General features: G+C 43.1%; 1 protein-coding gene across 6 annotated transcripts in view; it reads left to right on the plus strand.

The window, feature by feature from the left end:
• Positions 1 to 18,086, plus strand: part of pot1 (protection of telomeres 1 homolog) — a 48,164-nt gene extending 30,078 nt beyond the window's left edge. For 4 of the 6 annotated variants that reach the window (XM_023998782.2, XM_023998783.2, XM_070446069.1 and 1 more), the window contains 10 exons: positions 10,899 to 11,083; positions 11,193 to 11,272; positions 11,413 to 11,439; positions 13,200 to 13,356; positions 13,804 to 14,009; positions 14,986 to 15,121; positions 15,241 to 15,323; positions 16,643 to 16,737; positions 16,899 to 17,004; positions 17,701 to 18,086. In XM_023998782.2, the coding sequence (XP_023854550.1) occupies positions 10,899 to 11,083; positions 11,193 to 11,272; positions 11,413 to 11,439; positions 13,200 to 13,356; positions 13,804 to 14,009; positions 14,986 to 15,121; positions 15,241 to 15,323; positions 16,643 to 16,737; positions 16,899 to 17,004; positions 17,701 to 17,846 (1,221 nt within the window). In that variant the 3' untranslated portion in view covers positions 17,847 to 18,086. Of the gene's footprint in view, positions 1 to 10,898; positions 11,084 to 11,192; positions 11,273 to 11,412; positions 11,440 to 13,199; positions 13,357 to 13,803; positions 14,010 to 14,985; positions 15,122 to 15,240; positions 15,324 to 16,642; positions 16,823 to 16,898; positions 17,005 to 17,700 lie in introns of all 6 variants that reach the window. The other 2 variants (XR_011480718.1, XM_023998785.2) reach the window with 2 other exon arrangements.
• Positions 18,087 to 22,196: the final 4,110 nt, after the last annotated feature.

Genomic DNA, 22,196 nt, shown 5'->3' on the forward strand with positions numbered 1-22,196 from the left:
ATCTGTAGGACTCATTGGGGTCATCTGTAGGACTCATTGGGGTCATCTGTAGGACTCATTGGGGTCATCTGTAGGACTCATCGGGGTCATCTGTAGGACTCATCGGGGTCATCTCCATCAACAACCCCTAGCCTAGACCAATGCATTGAGTAATATGTTGTGTTATGTGTAGCTACAGTCAATGCTCTCTTGATTAAGAAGAAGCGGTTTCACATTGTGCTATTTTATTAAGGATGATAAGACAAAACCCTTCTGTCACAAAGGAAAACAATATTCTGCTTTTACCAAACTGTGCAAACTACCCATTTTGCCAAACTCCGTAGAATACAGGTCGACCTACATTTTTGTACAAGTATGTACAGTATCACAAGCTTAAAAGTCAATGATAACTCCCATCTAACATGAATTTGTATCATGGAGTTGGTTTACATAGATTTTGGTGTCGGAGTCCCTGTTATAATGTCTTACCTCAACATTAGGTTTGCCTGCTGGCCTCTCAGATCACTCTTTCTCCCTCCCTCGCATCTCTCTCTTCCTCAGTCTGGAGATTGTCATCATTTTCCTCTTTACCCTCTTTCTCTTCATTCATTTCAACTCTGTCACTATCATCAGTATCTATCCGTTCTTCATCACTCTCAGGTCTCATCCGTCTCCCGATCAAGCTGGAGGTCAGCTTTCTTTTCTTAATTCCCGTCTTTCTCGTTCTCCTTTTTGGTTGATTTGCTCACTACTGTCATGTGCTCTGTCTGCATTCCTTCACAATTTCTTTCCTCTGCTCAATTGTTTTCCATTTTGTTTTGTTTTGCACCATCATGATTACTGTGTATTTCCTCACTGCAGTCCGTCTGACCGTTCTTCACCACTGTTCAGCTCTTTCTCCTCGTCCTCGGATGTGGTTTTCACCTAGTGCTTATGGTGTTCCATTGTATGAGTCGTTAAATGGCACTTTCAATTAACAGTTCTTCTGTTACAATAATACTTCACTAAATCATACTTTGCATTATTCTCACTGTGTGCTTATTGTGCATGTATTATTTTGATTTACATTTTTTGGTCATTTAGCAGAAGCTCTTATCCAGGGTGACTTACAGGAGCAATTAGGGTTAAGTGCCTTGCTCAAGGGCACATTGACAAAATAAATTCTCACTCTGGGATTCGAACCAGCGACCTTTCGGTTACTGCACCAACGCTCTTAACTGCTAGGCTACCTGCTTCTGTGATACAGAACAGGGATTATGTATCTGTTATGTATTGTGGTGAACCACTCGTCACTGCTGTCCACTGGCCTAACTGTCCCTCATCATGGATAAACATTACCGTGTGACAGCAGAGAGAGGACCTATGCTACACACACAAGAATTTAGCTGCACCTGCTAAAACATCTGCTAAACTGTGTATGCAACCAATAAACGTTCATTTGGTACACACATGCACAAACAAATCCTATGTGGATACATGAATAAAAAGTTCCACAACTTTGAATTTCAGTCTTTTGGTTGTAACTGGGAGAAGAAAAGGTCAAAACAAAATTGTTATCCTCCACACTTACTCTTTTTATACTGTAAGACTATTGATTTTGTCTTCACACATTCTCCAGTTATTTCAGACTTACTCTGATTAGGTACAGTATTTAATATCATAGCCTCTTAAATGAAAGAGGATTTATTTGATAGGAGTCATTTAATGCTTATCAATCAATTCACCCTCCTAAATAAAGCTTTTTCAGGGCAGATGAGTGTGAATAGAAATATTTCCCCATTTATCAATCTCCTCTGGCGAATCGTCAGTAATAGTGTGTGAAATTGGCAGAGCTGGCTTTTGAGAAGACGGCTAGTTAGAGAAGAAAGGAGGTTATTAGGATAACAGAAAATGAGAGAGAGTGGGGGAATTGGGAGGGGAGGAGAAGGAAAAGTGCCAAATCGATCCGCCTTCGTCATGGTTTCCCTGTGGTCACCCTCACAGCATGGTGTCTCTGACACACACACACACACACACACACACACACACACACACACACACACACACACACACACACACACACTCGCCACTGCTAAAACAGCAGGGTGCTTTCAGTTGCGGTCTGGATACCACATTCTGTTCTCCACACACTCAAACAGATATATGACTACACAGTGAGACAACATGGGACCTGTAGCTTTCAATGGCGCTGTTAACACACACTCTTATTGACCCCTACGCATTCATCATAGAGCACACAACTGATATGTCATCACTCTACTTCTTATGCATTGTAGACCATACGTGTCAACCACTTTTCAACATTTACCGTACATTGAGTTATGCATGCAGGGGACTGGCAGATCTTTTGTGCTTTGTCTGAAGTGCAGGACAGATTAGATCCCCAGCTTCACTAATTTGCTGGTAAGGGTCCAATGACATTGACCACAAAGTCATGATACTGTGGGATCATGCAAATCCAGCTGTATCTTTCTACGTCTTTAGACCAGAAGGGGAAAATGCCGTGTCAGACCCAAAAATGACATGGTATTATCCGGCATGGTCTGTTACACTCTCTCTTCTCTTTCTCTCTCTCTTTTTCTCTCCCTCTTACTGCACTTGTTCCATCCCTTTGCATCTGTTTCCTCTTTTCTAACATTCCCTTTGTCCCTTTCCATCTATCCCTCTGTCATTTCTTAAGTTTTCTCCCGAATCTCCCTTCATTTAACTTTATCGAGGCTGTATCACAACCGGCCGTGATTGGGAATCCCATAGGGCGGCGCACAATTGGCCCAGCGTCGTCCGGGTTTGGCCGAAGTAGGCCGTCATTGTAAATAAGAATTTGTTCCTAACTGACTTGCCAAGTTAAAGAAAAAAATGTAAAAATTAAAAAATCTATGTTTGTCATCTCATGTCCCTTTCTCTCTTTCTCAGCACAAACTCTCACACAGATGTTAACCCAAACACTGTACTAATGCTCAGCTCTGCATCTCCCAATTTCCCTTTCTGCTGAAACCGCAACTGTCTTGGTACAATTCCTCCACATCCAAACCTAGATATACAGTTGAAGTCGGAAGTCATTCAAATTAGTTTTTCAACCACTCCACAAATTTCTTGCTAACAAACTATAGTTTTGGCAAGTCGGTTAGGACATCTACTTTGTGCATGACACAAGTCATTTTTCCAACAATTGTTTACAGACAGATAATTTCACTCATAATTCACTGTATCACAATTCCAGTGTGTCCGAAGTTTACATACTCTAAGTTGACTGTGCCTTTAAACAGCTTGGGAAATTCCAGAAAATGATGTCATGGCTTTCGAAGCTTCTGAAAGGCTAATTGACATAATTTGAGTCAATTGGAGGTGTACCTGTGGATGTATTTCAAGGCCTACCTTCAAACTCAGTGCCTCTTTGCTTGACATCATGGGAAAATCAAAAGAAATCAGCCAAGACCTCAGAAAAAAAATTGTAGACCTTCACAAGTCTGGTTTCATCCTTTGGAGTAATTTCCAAATGCCTGAAGGTACCACGTTCATCTGTACAAACAATAATACGTAAGTATAAACACCATGGGACCACGCAGCCGTCATACCGCTCAGGAAGGAGACGCGTTCTGTCTCCTAGAGATTAACTTACTTTGGTGTGAAAAGTGCAAATCAATCCAGGAACAACAGCAAAGGACTATGTGAAGATGCTGGAGGAAACAGGTACAAAAGTATCTATATCCACAGTAAAACAAGTCCTATATCGACATAACCTGAAAGGCCGCTCAGCAAGAAGGAAGCCACTGCTCCAAAACTGCCATAAAAAAGCCAGACTACGGTTTGCAACTGCACATGGGGACAAATATCATACTTTTTGGAGAAATGTCCTCTGGTCTGATGGAGAAAAAAAATAGAACTGTTTGGCCATAATGACCATCGTTATGTTTGGAGGGAAAAGGGGGAGGCTTGCAAGCCGAAGAACACCATCCCAACCGTGAAGCACGGGTGGCAGCATCACAATGAACCTTCCAGGTACAACCCCAAATCCGTAAACACAGGCACCCTCATAGATATCATCCTAACCAACTTGCCCTCCAAATACACCTCTGCTGTCTTCAACCAAGATCTCAGCGATCACTGCCTCATTGCCTGCATCCGTAATGGGTCTGCGGTCAAACAACCATCCCTTATCAGTGTCAAACGCTCCCTAAAACACTTCAGCGAGCAGGCCTTTCTAATCGACCTGGCCCGGGTATCCTGGAAGGATATTGACCTCATCCCGTCAGTAGAGGATGCCTGTTTTTTTTTTTTAAGTGCCTTCCTCACCATCTTAAATAAGCATGACCCATTCAAAAAATGTAGAACCAGGAACATATATAGCCCTTGGTTCACTCCAGACCTGAATGCCCGACCAGCACAAAAACATCCTGTGGCGTACTGCATTAGCATCGAATAGCCCCTGTGATATGCAACGTTTCAGGTTAGTTAGGAACCAATATACACAGGCAGTTAGGAAAGCTAAGGCTAGCTTTTTCAAACAGAACTTTGCATCCTGTAGCATAAACTCAAAGTTCTGGGACACTAAAGTCCATGGAGAATAAGAGCACCTCCTCCCAGCTGCACACTTCACTGAGGCTAGGAAACACTGTCACCACTAATAAATCCACTATAATTGAGAATCTCAATAATCATTTTCTACGGCAGGCCATGCTTTCCACCTGGCTACCCTTACCCCGGTCAACAGCCCTGCACCCCCCACAGCAACTCACCCAAGCCTCCCCCATTTCTCCTTCACCCAAATCCAGATAGCTGATGTTCTGAAAGAGCTGCAAAATCTGGACCCCCCCCCTACAAATCAGCCGGGCTAGACAATCTGGACCCTCTCTTTCTAAAATGATCTGCCAAAATTGTTGCAACCCCTATTACTAGCCTGTTCAATATCTTTCATATCGTCTGAGATTCCCAAAGATTGGAAAGCTGCCGCGGTCATCCCTCTCTTCAAAGGGGGTGACACTCTAGACCCAAACTGCTACAGACCTATATCTATCCTACCCTGCCTTTTCTAAGGTCTTCGAAAGCCAAGTTAACAAACAATTACCGACCATTTCGAATCCCACCATACCTTCTCCGCTATGCAATCTGGTTTCAGGCTGGTCATGGGTGTACATCAGCCATGCTCAAGGTCCTAAACGATATCAAAACCACCATCGATAAGAGACAGTACTGTGCAGCCGTATTCATCGACCTAGCCAAGGCTTTCGACTCTGTCAATCACCACATTCTTATCGGCAGACTCAACAGCATTGGTTTCTCAAATGACTGCCTCACCTGGTTCACCAACTACTTCTCAGACCGAGTTCAGTGTGTCAAATCGGAGGGCCTGTTGTCCGGACCTCTGGCAGTCTCTATAGGGGTGCCACAGGGTTCAATTCTCGAGCCGACTCTCTTCTCTGTATACATCAATGATGTCGCTCTTGCTGCTGGTGATTCTCTGATCCACCTCTACGCAGATGACACCATTCTGTATACTTCTGGCCCTTCTTTGGACACTGTGTTAACTAACCTCCAGACGAGCTTCAATGCCATACAACTCTCCTTCTGTGGCCTCCAACTGCTCTTCAACTAACCTCCAACTGCTCTTTAAAACTAAATGCATGCTCTTCAACCGATCTCTGCCCGCACCTGCCCACCCGTCCAGCATCACTACTCTGGATCATTCTGACTTAGAATATGTGGACAACTACAAATACCTAGGTGTCTGGTTAGACTGTAAACTCTCCTTCCAGACTCACATTAAGCATCTCCAATCCAAAATTAAATCTGGAATTTGTTTCCTATTTCGCAAAAAAGCATCCTTCAGTCATGCTGCCAAACATACCCTCGTAAAACTGACCACCCTACCGATCCTCGACTTTGGCGATGTCATTTACAAAATAGCCTCCAACACTCTACTCAACAAACTGGATGCAGTCTATCACAGTGCCATCCTTTTTGTCACCAAAGCTTCATACTACCCACCACTGCGACCTGTGCGCTCTCGTTGGCTGACCCTCGCTTCATACTCGTCGCCAAACCCACTGGCTCCAGGTCATCTACAAGTCTTTGCTAGGTAAAGCCCCACCTTATCTCAGCTAAATGGTCACCATTGCAGCACCTACCCACCCGTAGCACGCACTCCAGCAGGTATATTTCACAGGTATATTTCACTATATTTCACACATCCCCAAAGCCAATTCCTCCTTTGGCCGCCTTTCCTTCCACTTCTCTGCTGCCAATGACTGGAACGAACTGCAAAAATCACTGAAGCTGGAGACTCATGTCTCCCTCACTAACTTTAAGCACCAGCTGTCAGAGCAGCTCACAGATCACTACTCCTGTACATAGCCCATCTATAAATAGCCCATCCAACTACCTCATCCCCATACTGTATTTATTTATTTATCTTGCTCCTTTGCACCCCAGTATCTCTACTTGCACATTCATCTTTTGCATATCTATCACTCCAGTGTTTAACTGCTATATTGTAATTACTTTGCCGCCATGGCCTATTTATTGCCTTACCTACCTTATCTTACCTCATTTGCACACACTGTATATAGACTTTTTCTACTGTATTATTGACTGTATGTTTGTTTATTCCATGTGTAACTCTATGTTGGTGTTTGTGTCGCACTGCTTTGCTTTATCTTGGCCAGGTCGCAGTTGTAAATGAGAACTTGTTGTCAACTAGCCTACCTGGTTAAATAAAGGTGAAATAAAAATAAATCAAATAAAAAAATGTTGTGGGGGTGCTTTGCTTCAGGAGGGACTGGTGCACTTCACAAAATAGATGGTCTCATGAGGAAGGAAAATTATGTGGATATATTGAAGCAACATCTCAAGACATCAGTCAGGAAGATAAAACTTGGTCACAAATGGATCTTCCAAATGGACAATGACCCCAAGCATACTTCCAAAGTTGTGGCAAAATGGCTTAAGGACAACAAAGTCAAGGTATCGGAGTGGCCATCACAAAGCCCTGACTTTGTGGGCAGAACTGAAAAAGCGTGTGCGAGCAAGGAGGCCTACAAACCTGACTGTTACACTAGCTCTGTTAGGAGGAATGGGCCAAAATTCACCCAACTTATTGTGGGAAGCTTGTGGAAGGCTACCTGAAACTTTTTACCCAAGTTAAACAATTTAAAGGCAATGCTACGAAATACTAATTGAGTGTATGTAAACTTCTGACCCACTGGGAATGTGATGAAAGAAATAAAAGCTGAAAGAAATAATTCTCTATTATTTTGACATTTCACATTCTTAAAATAAAGTGGTGATCCTAACTGACCAAAGACAGGGAACTTTTACTAGGATTAAATGTGTTAAGGTGCATGTAAACTTCCGACTTCAACTGTGTGTGTGTGTGTGTATATATATGTATGTGTATATATATATATATATATATTTATATATTTTTTTTTTAAATATATATCTATATATACATTTTTGGGGGTGTGTAATTTATAGATACTTTTGGATTCAGCTTATTCTAAAGAAACTGGAAAGGTGTTGGTTATGTTCATTTGCTATTAGTCAGAAAATAGGCAGAGTAGAGTCCCCTAATAGCTAGTGACCTTCCACGTGTACGTACAGACACGTACACATATAGAGGACAACCTATGGTGATTATTTACAGCTGACCCTGCACTTACTGGATGCAGTTTCCCCTCCCCCACACCCCCTTGCCCTTGCTTCCTGTTTGTTGAACACAGTGTATGATGGTGAAAATGAGATTAACGCTGTGGTTGAAAGTCTCCTCTTAAAGTACAGAAGTGTCAGACGCCATTTCTCCTCATGCTTTAAAAAGCAATTGCGCATGGCGAGAGCATTCTGAGAAAGAATAACGTTCACACTTCTGCTTCATTACTCCGCTCGCTCCCTTTGCCTGCGAAAACATGATCTGCCATGCTCGCCTTCTGTGAGAAGGCATTTTTAACCCAATGCCATTTTTAGAGTTCTTTTAAGGGGGAAAAAAATGACAAATTGGGAGCGCTGCTTTGCATAGGTCTGTGTTCGTATAAATAGCCCCATTTGTAAGTGAACCCTGGTGTCTGGACAAAGAGAGATCGTGGTGTCATTGAAGCACCTGGATTCCAGATTTCTATCATTGCTGTTTTGTGAAGGGTCCTTAATCATTATTGGGATGAGGGGTTTGAGGCTTATTGACATCCTCATTAGAATTGCAATGTGTGTTTTGCAACTCAAAACTGGACCTAGTTCCATTGGTCTGCTCCCAGAATGCAACTCTCCTAGTAGTTGTATCATTTCTTGACTCAGGTTGTCTCAAGTTGAGGATTTCAGTCCCATTCTCACACCGGTGTTTTACCTCACCCTGGGTTTCTGAGATTGCATTAAAGCGTGGCAGTTACGTGACTGGGTGCGTGGACAACTTTGAACATGTGGCCTGCTCTACAGTGGTAATAAACTGCCGCCTCTATGTAAATGTCTCACCACTTTAGCCTTCATGGACCGTGCATGTTGACCAGAGAGAGTACTTTCTGTCTGTGGATAGTTAGGCCCATCCCCCATACCTGTACCACTGTGACCTCTTGGCTAGCCACACATCTTATCATCTGTTATTCATGAAGCGCAAGAGAAATACAAGAGCGAGACAGGGCACCTGTGCTGTCTGAACACACTTGTGCTTCCATAACTTACCTCCTCAGACAACCAGTGGCTGAACTCCGTGTGTGTGTAGGCACGTATATTCAAACCCGGGTCTCCTGTGTTCCACGAGACGGTGTTAGGCTGCTGAGCTAAAGCCTAGGCATTAGTTCAGGGAGTCTACACAAGTCTTCAGGTCACACACAAGGTTACTTGTCACATGAGCGTGGTCTGAAACCACCATGGCAGCTCTTGTTAAAAAAAAGTAATTTCAATGCACTGTTTCCTCATTTGTTTTAATCTTGTATCTTAGGGAACACTTTGTCTGACTTTGTTTACCTTCCAGAAAAGTGTTAACAAAATGGCTGCCAAGAGCCCCAAACATTCTACTTTAATCGAGGTGCTTAATCTCAATGAGCCACACTTATTGTGCTACTCCCCTTCCCCTCTCCTGTGAGTCTCCCCACTCCCCACACACAACCCCTGAATCCTGTAACTGAGTAATGTCGGCTCTCTTTCTAGCTTCTGGTTCTAGTTTCCTTCTATTATAAAAAGACTGGTGTGAAATTAGTTGTTTTTTGTTTTTCTCTGCCAGGCGACTAAAGTTTGGTCCGGTTTATTGAGCCTGACTCGTTAAGAAACTGTAAAGCCGAAAGCAATCTTCTGAATTTGGAGAATCCTTTACTGAGCCATCATTGCGTCACTCGGAGAATGAGACACTGTTAGTCGGTGGGCTCATGACGTTTGGTCACACAGACGCACTTGAACATGTATTTTTGGGCGATGACTGTTAAGCGGATAGAAAACGTCACCCTAATGCGTCAACAAAATATATCAGGAACCAGAGCTGTCACTGGCTGAAAGAGAGCCACCATCGCTTGGCTCAGTAGGTGTTCTCATTATAACCACACCTGGCTACTTTGGGCAGAGGATGGTAGATTTAATAGCTGTAGCAAGGCAGGAACAGCTTTGGGGTTAGCAGCAGTGCTTGGCTTGGCTGGCTTTGAACCAGAAGCATGCAGCATCACCCCCGTTTCTCTAAAGTCTCACTGTCCTCCTGTGTTCTCTCACCAGTCTCTGAGCATTAATCATTTACTCTGCGGCTCTAACACCTGTTTCTATCTTTGGCATTTAAACACAAACAAAACTGTGGCCAACTCACAGAACTCTCAAATACTGAACATTGAACACCCCAATGTTGTTGATCTTTTCATTTTTTTTAATACTTAGGATATTGTGACAATGTTTCTGTGAAATGTCTTCAATGTGCCAGAATTTTTGATGCCCCCCCCAGAACCATTATCAACCCCCTGTGCTCCAGTCAGCCCTGACTGATGGAATCTTCACAACTGAGTGTTGCTCCAGAAAGGAAGGTTTTGGGAGACCATCAGGCAAACCTTGCTTGCCTCTGTCTGCACATAAGGGAATGTCTTTGGGCTGTACATTTTGCAGTTGAGGATAAAGAATGAATTGGACCATTTTCTTCTGCTGTTAGCTTTTTTCACCCTATGGAGGATACTTCTAAGAATTGTATCTCACAATTCCATAAATGTTCTTTGGAATGCCTGCTTTGTGCAGTCGCTTTACAAAAAAACTAAACAAGAACATGTTAAGGAAATGTATGCCGTCTTTTAAACATGGCCAGTGTTACTAGATAGGTACACGATACTAGCCCATGTTGTGACCGGAAGCTGAACAAAGCCCCTGATGAGCAGTAGAGCTAAACGGTGCTCCCCTACTACTCTACTACCCTGTACTCATGTGCTCTCACAGATAGAGCATGAGAGGTGAAGTCAGGTTCCTGTCACCCTGAAGCTGATCGTGGCCGTAAAGCTCATCTGTTAAAAAACATTCAGTTTAGCTGATTTGTGTACCCTTGATGAGATATACTTGTTAAAAATACTTAAACCTGATTTGTCTCGGTATCACGGGAAAGGTTTAGATTTGGTACCATACCGCCCTCTTCTGGCTGCAAGTGTCAAATTAAACTGATACATCCTTCTACTTGTTATTCAGCAACAGTGAAATCATTCAATGACCACTATGGGGAGCAGTATGATGTCTGGTGCTGATTTCCTTCTGATGCGAAGACTGCAACTACATAAACATTTTTTTACAATCGGCATTGCAAAAATGATAACATATGGATGACTCAAATCCAAGGATCGTGAAACAGTGACTCACCTCATCAATTTCCAATATGCAGGTGCTATTTTGAACCAAAGCATTCAACATACTTCATTAGTTGAGAGGGGCTGGAGTGATACATACGTTTCTAACATGTCTTTGACCCCTCCTCCTCCTTCTAGCCCGGGTCATACCTTCGGATATACAACCTACACGCAGTTCCTGGGGCTAGTCGGTTGCCAAGCAATGACTCTGGCCAGTCTGATCAGACGGGACACCTGGGTTTCCACCTGCATGGGGGCACCTCATACGGCAGGGGGTTACGCGTCCTGCCTGAAGACAGCCCAGATATACTGGACCTCAAAAGGTAAGAGGGGGCTGTCTGCCAATTTGTGTTGTCACCTCATAAGGCCTAAATGATAGGACACTTTCGCTTGAACTGACAATCTTTTAAGTTTATTTTCTCATTGTTTCAGGATCTTGGAGACGTTCTCAGAGTCTGACATAAATGACTCATCCATGTTTGAAGTCTGGAGTACACCACCAGAGTCTTTTGGTATGTTGACATTTTTCACTTTGATGCTTATATGTACAATACCTCATTTTCCTGTTAATATTGCTTAAGTCATAATGGCTTGGAAGGCTGTGGTTTGGAGGAAACGTATGGCACCACATAAGTTTCTGCTGTCATTTTAGGTACTGCTCCAGATGAAATCGCTACAGGTATGAAATGAGAAGTATGGAGCTATTTTGTTACACTTGTGGGCAAATTATAAGCATATATAATTGTAAAATATTAGGATGTGAGCAGAAAAACAAAGGGTTGAATCACATCTCAAGACACAAAATCACTTCCCAGTCTAGGTGTAATTCACACCCCCTGCCAGTACAAAATCACTTCCCAGTCTAGGTGTAATTCACACCCCCTGCCAGTACAAAATCACTTCCCAGTCTAGTAATTCACACACCTGCCAGTACAAAATCACTTCCCAGTCTAGGTGTAATTCACACCTTAAGCCAGTACAAAATCACTTCCCAGTCTAGGATAATCCACACCCCCTGCCAGTACAAAATCACTTCCCAGTCTAGGTGTAATTCACACCCCCTGCCAGTACAAAATCACTTCCCAGTCTAGTGTAATTACACACCCAGCCAGTACAAAATCACTTCCCAGTCTAGGTGTAATTCACACACCCAGCCAGTACAAAATCACTTCCCAGTCTAGGTGTAATTCACACCCTCAGCCAGTACAAAATCACTTCCAGTCTAGGTGTAATTCACATCCTCAAGCCAGTACAAAATCACTTCCCAGTCTAGGTGTAATTCACACCTCAGCCAGTACAAAATCACTTCCCAGTCTAGGTGTAATTCACACCCTAGCCAGTACAAAATCACTTCCCAGTCTAGGTGTAATTCACATCCTCAAGCCAGTACAAAATCACTTCCCAGTCTAGGTGTAATTCACACCCTCAGCCAGTACAAAATCACTTCCCAGTCTAGGTGTAATTCACCACCTCAGCCAGTACAAAATCACTTCCCAGTCTAGGTGTAATCACACCCTCAGCCAGTACAAAATCACTTCCCAGTCTAGGTGTAATTCACACCCCCAGCCAGTACAAAATCACTTCCCAGTCTAGGTGTAATTCACATCCTCAAGCCAGTACAAAATCACGTCCCAGTCTAGGTGTAATTCACATCCTCAAGCCAGTACAAAATCACTTCCCAGTCTAGGTGTAATTCACACCCCCTGCCAGTACAAAATCACTTCCCAGTCTAGGTGTAATTCACATCCTCAAGCCAGTACAATGGAAACTGGGTTTCAGACTACTCCACTACTAATGTACATCCACATCTGTGATAGAAGTCTATGTCTTTGATTTGTTGTAGTCCTGTCTGACACTAGCTAGCAGATTGTAACGGGCTAATGTGCTGCTCCATTAGCCGTTACAGGCTAGATACTGTTCGGCATAGCACCGAGAATTTTCGGCCAACCTTAACTTTGACGATATTATCTTCGTTCTCGATTCGCCCAACTATATATCTCCGAAAATGTCTGTGTCCAGTTGTAAGTCGTTCGTTTGAATTTAGAAAAGGCTCTGTTATAAAAAAAAATCATTTGTTTTGCTCCATGACTTGATCCAACACAGTGAGAGAAGATTTGAAATAAAGATGGTGGCGTACACATTGTTGGATTACTTCATAGAGCAAAACATTAATTTGTTTTAATAATGGAGCAATTTCTACATTCAAACGAACCAGCTGCGACTGGACATGGGCAATTTAGAAGATGCATGTTAGAGTGAATCGAGAACTAAGATAGTATCGCCAAGTTAAGGTTGGTGGAAAATTCTCTGCTACGCCAAACAGTACCTATCCCGTAACGGCTAATGGAGAATCACATTGTAACGGGCTAATGGAGAATCACATTACCCCGTTACAATCTGCCAGCTACTCTGACACTTGTTGTATGTGTGTTGGTGTAGAGAGGACGTGTGACCACACTGTGGAACAGGTGAGTCTGGCTGAAGTGAAGAGCAGAGGCCCCCCTCAGGTGTTCCACGTTCAGGCTCAGCTCAAGTCTTACCAGCCTCAGAGACTCTACCAGTCCCTGAAACTCTTCTGTCACAAGTGTAAAACCATGTGAGTTACTGCTATACACTGACAACCAAACACAAACACTCAAGACACAACATTCACTTGATTGTATTAGCTACATAGCTCCAATTGTGAGATCATAGGTTATCCATGCTTCTTCATATACATACTCGCACATGTCTCTCTCAATCCATTGGGACCCCCAGGGTGTGCACAATTATCTAGTCCAGCACTAACACACCTGATTCAACTAATCACCAAGCCCTTGATTAGTTGAAGGTGTGTGCACTCTTTGGGTGTCAATCAGGAATGGTCCTTGCTATCTGGGATCCTTGTGACATCCTTACCCCATTTGAAGTTAACGTTTAAACATTTTTAAATGTTAAGGACAAGGTTAGGGTTTAGGGTAGGGACGTCCCAAGGATTCCGGACAGCACTAATCAGTCAGGAATAGATTGAGAAACGATTGAAAAACTGCCCTGTACCTTTCAGACGGGACGTCCCTGATGATGTCACAGTGGGGGGCTTGTTCTCAGAGGCCCAGAAGGACGTTGGACCTTGTAATAATGGGTACTGGACTCTGGTTCTGCCTCTCCCCAGAGAGCCTCCTTCTGAATCCCCTAGCCGGACTCTGACCCTTCTGATGTCCAGCCAGCTAATGGGAAAGGGCAAGGCAAAGGAGCTGATCTTCCTGAAGGGTGAGAACCACACAACTGCCTTGTTACTATGGAGACACGGAGTGTTATCTGCATCTCTCTTCCTCTCATGGCCACAACCGTACAGACTTGAAACCTAGTAAAGAAACGCTATATAAATGCAATCTATTTCTACTGAAACACAGTGATGCATGTCTCTTTTAGTGATGCATTTCACGTTTACCTTCTAAAACCTACGCTATGAATCAAATCAAATTTTATTTGTCACATACACATGGTTTTGCAGATGTTAATGCGAGTGTAGCAAAATGCTTGTGCTTCTAGTTCTGACCATGCAGTAATAACCAACGAGTAATCTAACCTAACAATTTCACAACAGCTATCTTATACACACAAGTGTAAAGGGATGAAGAATATGTACATAAAGATATATGAATGAGTGATGGTACAGAACGTCATAGACAAGATGCAGTAGATGGTATCGAGTACAGTATATACATATGAGATGAGTAATGTAGGTTATGTAAAGATTATATTAAGTGGCATTGTTTAAAGTGGCTAGTGATACATGTATTACATAAAGATGGCAAGATGCAGTAGGTGGTATAGAGTACAGTATATACATATGAGATGCGTAATGTAGGGTATGTAAACATTAAGTGGCATTGTTTAAAGTGGCTAGTGATACATTTTTTACATGTATGGCAGCAGCCACTCAATGTTAGTGGTGGCTGTTTAACAGTCCGATGGCCTTGAGATAGAAGCTGTTTTTCAGTCTCTCGGTCCCTGCTTTGATGCACCTGTACTGACCTCGCCTTCTGGATGATAGCGGGGTGAACAGGCAGTGGCTCGGGTGGTTGTTGTCCTTGATGATCTTTATGGCCTTCCTGTGACATCGGGTGGTGTAGGTGTCCTGGAGGGCAGGTAGTTTGCCCCCGGTGATGCGTATGACAGTTTGATTCTATGTTTTACGCCAAAGGCTAAACTGTTATCCATTATTTTGTCTGCTTTCCCGTAGGGGCTACCTTGGAGGAGACGTGTCGGATAGCATCAGCGTACAGTAACATTGTCCCAGTGACATCACCACAAGGAACCATGACCCCGCTGGATCTCTCGGCTCCCTTCCTCTTCCGGGGCACGAAAAGATACTATGGGTCTGTATCTATCTTGAAAGTGACTGTCTTAGCCACATCTGACACAGGCCACATTTTGTCCATCAGTGTACTTAAATACACTAAAATGTGATGTGGGTTTTTATGCCTTTGTTTTTCAGATGCAAACAGTGCTCCCAACTAAAAGTGGGAGAGTCATTGGGAGAAGGAGTAGAGGTTTGGGATGAGAAAAGTGTGGCAGACGGTATGCCGATCTCTTTCTCACTGTGTACACCTTTTAGGTGGTGGAGATTTAGTGTGGACCTGACCCCATCGTCATTTCTCCCTATTCACCTCTTGATCACAACCTCTTACCTGGGTCGTGTTCACAGGCAAAACCTCAGCAAAACATTTTGCAGTGGTAGGAAGATCTTGTTAGACCATTACATTCCATGTTTACTGAACACGACACAGGTTATCAGTCAGAGGAATCATCTTAGTAATGGAAATGGCAATGAAGATGTAGTTGTTGTTTATGTGCTTCTGTAAGTTGTTCCTAAGTGTATGTTTGTATTTGGTGGGGGGTTTTTAAAAGGGAAAAAATCAGATTTAAAGGAAATGGTAATGAAATTGCAGTTAGCAATAAAAGTACAAGTTTAAGGGCTTGAGTGACTTGAACACCTGTGACCTGGTCTTTGTGGAACATGAGCTACAATACACAGAGACAGGTCTCTCACGGTGACCTTTGTGACCTGGTCTTTGTGGAACATGAGCTACAATACACAGAGACAGGTCTCTCACGGTGACCTTTGTGACCTGGTCTTTGTGTAACATGAGCTACAATACACAGAGACAGGTCTCTCACGGTGACCTTTGTGACCTGGGTTTATGTTCTTGCTGTTTTTTGTTATGTATCTGCTTCCTCTTCAGCTTTCGTGGATATTCTGGCTCGGCTGGGTCTTCCATTTCACTGCTCTGTTGTGTCTGTGACGTCTCGGTTTGTTAATGCTATGGTCGCAGCATCCGTTTTGATCATGTTAGGATTACCTTCATCCCTCTCTTCGCTTTTAAATGTACTGGCTATTCTTGACCTTCTCTCTGCCCCAGGCCCTCAGCTAGGGGAGGCTGGTGGGAGGAGCTATAGGAGGAAGGGCTCATTGTAATTGCTGGAATGGAATGAATAGAACGGAGTCAGACATGGTTTCCATATGTTTGTTGTGTTTGATTCCATTTATTCCATTCGTCTTTACAATGAGTCCTCCTATAGCTCCTCCCACCAGCCTCTTCTGGTTGGACTGTATTGTCTTCTCTCTCCCTCTTGTTACTAGGCTCCTCCCCCTTTCCTGAACCCTCAGTTGTTTTGATCTTATGTCTCCTCTCCACCGGCACTTTTAATGTTACATCTGCTGTGTTTCGTTACTCCACCAATCCTCAGTTTTATGTTCTGGCTTCCCTCCTGATTCAGCAGCACCTTAGGTTGTAAAGTTACGCCAAGCGTCCGCTCCTGCCTCTGCTCAGGTCTCTCTCTTAAATCATGTGGTTTTAATGTTATGGCTCTCCTCTCGGCTCTCTTCCCTCGCCCAGCTCTCGGGGTGCAGCTGCTGCAGTATGGCCTACTGATGAAGCTTGAGCTGCAGGATGGCACCGGCTCCCTGGAGGCCCTGCTCTGGAGAGATGCAGTACGTGAGGGGATGGATGCCAGTCCATATGAAGAGACAAGACAGACACAACACATTGAAATACTTTTCAACTTGGTGCCCATAGGTCTGCATGGGTATTTGGGCTCTATGTGTGTTGTATTCTTGTTGTCTAACTGGTAACGCCATTAACCCTATGGCAGGAATCCTTCTTCCACGTGTCAGCTGAGGACACAGCAGCTGACCAGGAGGCACAAGACAGGGTCCAGGAAACCATGGACAGACTCTGCCCACCAGGGAGTAGCACGGGTAATCATATATTATAATAATAATATGCCATTTAGCAGACGCTTTTATCCAACCGACTTAGTCATGCATGCATACTTTTACATATGGGTAGTCTGGGAATTGAACCCACTACCCTGGCGTTGAAAGCGCCATGCTCTACCAACTGAGCTACAGTGACTCATTGGCCCTGTCCAGAAACATCCCTTATTATTTAGGCTTTGCTGCAGGCTGCTTCCAGCACTGTCCACGGATGTATCACTATCACATAAATAGACCTGTGAAGTGAGAATGTTTTTGTCAATATTTCAAGGGCAGAGTTTTTAACCCCACATCAACAGTGGGTTCTAATGAAGCATTGACAAACAGCGCGTAGAGGTTTCCCATTAGTGAGCAATGAGGCTGGATGAGCTTCCAGGCAGATGGCCCCTCAGAGCGTGAATGCACTGCAGCAACGGAGCAAGTGACTGGACAGCAATTAGTATTCACATGTCCTCCTGAGCAGACGAGGCTAAAATATGTATTTACGGATGTCAATTTGGTGTATGTGCGGCATGTTTGTGTGGTGTATTTATGTTTTGTGTGGTGTATTTATGTTTTGTGTGGTGTATTTATGTTTTGTGTGGTGTATTTATGTTTTGTGTGGTGTAATTTTATTTGGTTTTGGTTTTGTGTGGTGTATTCATGTCTTGTCTGTGCCCTTTCCCTTCCTGTGCCCAGCGGAGAGGCCCTGGATGGACCTGTGTCTCAGTGCCTACACAGTGGAGGAGAACGGCCAGAGACGGGCCTGCTACCAGATCTGCCACACTGATACCAGAGGCACTAACCCACATACACACCCTTACGCCGCACCTAGTGACACATAGCACTCAACCAACCAGAATATCATGTATATGCCAAATAATAATTTGTGAATATTGTATACAGTTGTGTACCTCCAAATTAATAAAACAAATTATATTGGCTGAAATGTATCTGGCTTTGAGTGTCTCTGACCATTTCCTTTGTCTTATTTCCTCCTTTGTACCAACATTTTATATGTTTTGTACTTTATTGACAGTATGTGTAAACTCTGTTTTCCCCTTAGAAATAAATTATGTGAAAATTATTTGTGTTGTCAATTTGAATTTAACCATGTCATTTTTATTGTCTACATCCCTCAAACTCAACTCTGTACCTTGAAGCCAGTTCCACTGCATTAGAGTTCCCCTCTAATCAGGGACTGGTTTAGACCTGAGACCAGGTGTGTGTGCAATTAATTATCAGGTAGAACAGAAAACCAGCAGGCTCCGGACCTCATAGGGTAAGAGTTGAATACTCTACATCGGCTATTCCCAAACTGGGGGTACACGCAATACCGTTGGAGGTGCGCCAAATAAAAATGTGATTCTAAACAGTCCATTTAGATTTTCCAACGGGGCTATACAATTTAGTGATGTTTTTTTCAGCGAAATAATAAGACGATGTCAAATAATTAACATCCAATCACATTAACCGTTACTCTCTCACGGGAATTCCACTAACGGTCCATATGAAGCCAAACGTAGCTGCTTCTCATTCCTTTTGCCCGAAAATTGATAAATGGTTAAAAAAAGTAAGGTCTGCGTCCATAGAGACACATACCAGCTCTACTGGTAGTACTGCTACTGCCAGCAGTACTACACCTGTCTGACACAAGTTGTTCTGCTTCCACGAGCACATCCAATGCTAGCATCAGTAAATCTACATTTGTTGCTAGTCCAGCTAGCATGGATACTAACAGTTGTGAATCTGATGCAGCCGAGGGCTACTGCCCCCTTACCCAGGAAAGCACCGAACAACCGACAGGGCCGTTGGACCATTGAAGAGGCGCAAATATGATGAGAACTACATTGATTTGGGGTTCACTTACAGTTGAAGTCGGAAGTTTACATACACCGTAGCCAAATACATTTAAACTCAGTTTCACAATTCCTGACATTTAATCCTAGTAAAAATTCAGTCTTAGGTCAGTTAGGATCACCACTTTATTTTAAGAATGTGAAATGTCAGAATAATAGTAGAGAGAATGATTTATTCAGATTTTATTTCTTTCATCACATTGGGTCAGAAGTTTACATACACTCAATTGTATTTGGTAGCATTGCCCTTAAATGTTTAACTTGTGTCAAATGTTTCGGGTAGCCTTCCACAAGCTTCCCACAATAAGTTGGTTGAATTATGGCCCATTCCTCCTGACAGGCTGGTGTAACTGAGTCAGGTTTGTAGGCCTCCTTGCTCACACATGCTTTTTCAGTTCTGCCCGCACATTTTCTATAGGATTGAGGTCAGGGCTTTGTGATGGCCACTCCCAATGTTCTTGACTTTGTTGTCCTTAAGCCATTTTGCCACAACTTTGGAAGTATACTTGGGGTCATTGTCCATTTGGAAGACCCATTTGTGACCAAGCTTTAACTTCCTGACTAATGTCTTGAGCTGTTGCTCAATATATCCACATAATTTTCCTTCCTCATGAGGCCATCTATTTTGTGAAGTGCACCAGTCCCTCCTGCAGCAAAGCACCCCACAACATGATGCTGCTACCCCCGTGCTTCACGGTTGGGATGGTATTTTGGCTGCAAGCCTCCCCCTTTTTCCTGCAATCATGACGATGGTCATTATGGCCAAATAGTTCTATTTTTGTGTTCATCAGACCAGAGGACAATTTCTCCAAAAAGTACGATCTTTGTCCCCATGTGCAGTTGCAAACCGTAGTCTGGCTTTTTTATGGCAGTTTTGGAGCAGTGGCCTCTTCCTTGTGAGCGTCCTTTCAGGTTATGTTGATACAGGACTAATTTTACTGTGGATATAGATACTTTTGTACCTGTTTCCTCCAGCATCTTCACAAGGTCCTTTGCTGTTGTTCTGGGATTGATTTGCACTTTTCGCACCCAAGTACGTTCATCTCTAGGAAACAAAACGCGTCTCCTTCCTGGGCTATGACTGCTGCGTGGTCCCATGGTGTTTATACTTGCGTACTATTGTTTGTTACAGAACGTGGTACCTTCAGGCATTTGGAAATTGCTCCCAAGGTTGAACCAGACTTGTGGAGGTCTACAAAAAAAAACATTCTGAGGTCTTGGCTGATTTCTTTTGATTTTCCATGATGTCAAGCAAAGAAGCACTGTAGTTTGAAGGTAGGCCATGAAACATATCCACAGGTACACCTCCAATTGACTCAAATTATGTCAATTAACCTATCAGAAGCTTCTAAAGCCGTGACATCATTTTCTGGAATTTTCCAAGCTGTTAAATGCACAGTCAACTTAGTGTATGTAAACTTCTGACCCAAAGGAATTGTGATACAGTGAAATGATCTGTGTAAATAATTGTTGGAAAAATGACTTGGTGTCATGCACAAAGTAGATGTCCTAACTGACTTGCCAAAACTATAGTTTGTTAACAAGAAAATTGTGGAGTGGTTGAAAAATGAGTTTTAATGACTCCAACCTAAGTGCATGTAAACTTCCGACTTCAACTGTACATTGGGAGTAGTGCCTTTCCTCAGCCACAGTGTGTTATATGTGCAAAAGTATTATCTCACAACTCGTTGAAACCTTCACTCTTGCGTAGACATTTAGAAACGAAACATGCCAATTTGAAAAATAAGTGAGAATTAAGATGACTTTTGAGGAGTAAGACAGGTAAAAAAGCAAGAGATACCATTAATAAGAAGGGGCTAGAAGCGTCTTATATGGTGAGCTACCGAGTGGCTAGGACAGGCAATCCCCATACTATTGTAGAGGACTTAATTCTTCCTGCTGCCGCAGATATGGCTGGGACAATGCTGGGGGAAAATGCCCCAAAAACTTTGCAGACAATGCCTTCATCAAACAACACTGTTTCACGACGCATCAGTGACATGGCAGGAGATGTTTTGAAACAATTACTGCTTTGCATAGAAGTAACGCATATAATTCACTGACATCTGGATGAGTCAGCAGATGTGGTGGGCCTGGCACAGCTCCTGGTATCTGTCCGTTACATTTATGGGGGGTCAATTAAGGAAGACATCCTCTTCTGGAAACCAGGACAACAGGAGAGGATATTTTTAAGGTACTGGACAGCTTTGTGACATCAAATCGACTTTGGTGGTCAAGATTTGTTGGTATCTGTACTGATGGCACAAAAGCCATGACAAATAATTAAGGGAAACAGGGAGACATAGTGGAGTGGTAACGCGCATGCAAGCAGTTGCTCCCAACGCCACTTGGGTACACTGCAGCATCCCTCGAGAGGCTCTTGCTGCCAAGGGAATGCCTGACAGCTTGAAAGACGTTTTGGACACTACAGTGAAAATGGTTAAATTTGTTAAAGCAAGGCCCTTGAACTCTCGTGTATTTTCTGCACTATGCAATGATATGGGCAGCGACAATTTAACGCTTTTACAACATACAGAAGTGTGCTGGTTATCAAGGAGGAAAGTATTGACACGTTTTTTTGAATTGAGAGATAAGCTTAAAATGTTCTTTACTGGCCATAATTTTCACTTGTCTGACCGCTTGCATGATGACGAGTTTCTCACACGACTGGCCTATCTGGGTCATGTTTTTTCTCGCCTGTATGATCTGAATCTAGGATTACAGGGACTCCACAAATATATTCATTGTGCAGGATGAAATTTAGGCTATGATTAAGACGTTGTGGCTCTTCTTTGTCTGCATTAACAAGGACAACAACATGTCTTTCCATTGTTGTATGATTTTTTGTGTGCAAATCAACTCAAGTTTACAGACAATGTCAAATGTGATATAGCGAAGCACCTGAGTGAGCAGAATCTTTCCTGAAACGGACGACACAAACAACTGGATTCGTTGTCCCTTTCATGCCCTGCCTCAGTCCACTTACCGATATCTGAACAAGAGAGCCTCATCAAAATTGCAACAAATGGTTCTGTGAAAATCTAATTTAATCAGAAGCCACTGCCAGATTTCTGGATAGGGCTGCGTTCAGAGTATCCTGCCTTGGCAAGCTGTTAAGACACGGATTCCCTTTGCAACCACATACCTATGTGAGAGTGGATTCTCGGCCCTCACTAGCACAAAAAAAAGAAATACAGGCACAGACTGTGTGTGGAAAATTATTTTAGACTGTGACTCTCTCCAATACAACCCAACATTGCAGAGTTATGTGCATCCTTTCTAGCACACCATTCTCATTAACCTGTGGTGAGTTATTCCCAATTTTTTATGAACAAA

Source organism: Salvelinus sp. IW2-2015, linkage group LG13 (assembly GCF_002910315.2).
Source record: "Salvelinus sp. IW2-2015 linkage group LG13, ASM291031v2, whole genome shotgun sequence".
Taxonomy (NCBI): domain Eukaryota; kingdom Metazoa; phylum Chordata; class Actinopteri; order Salmoniformes; family Salmonidae; genus Salvelinus; species Salvelinus sp. IW2-2015.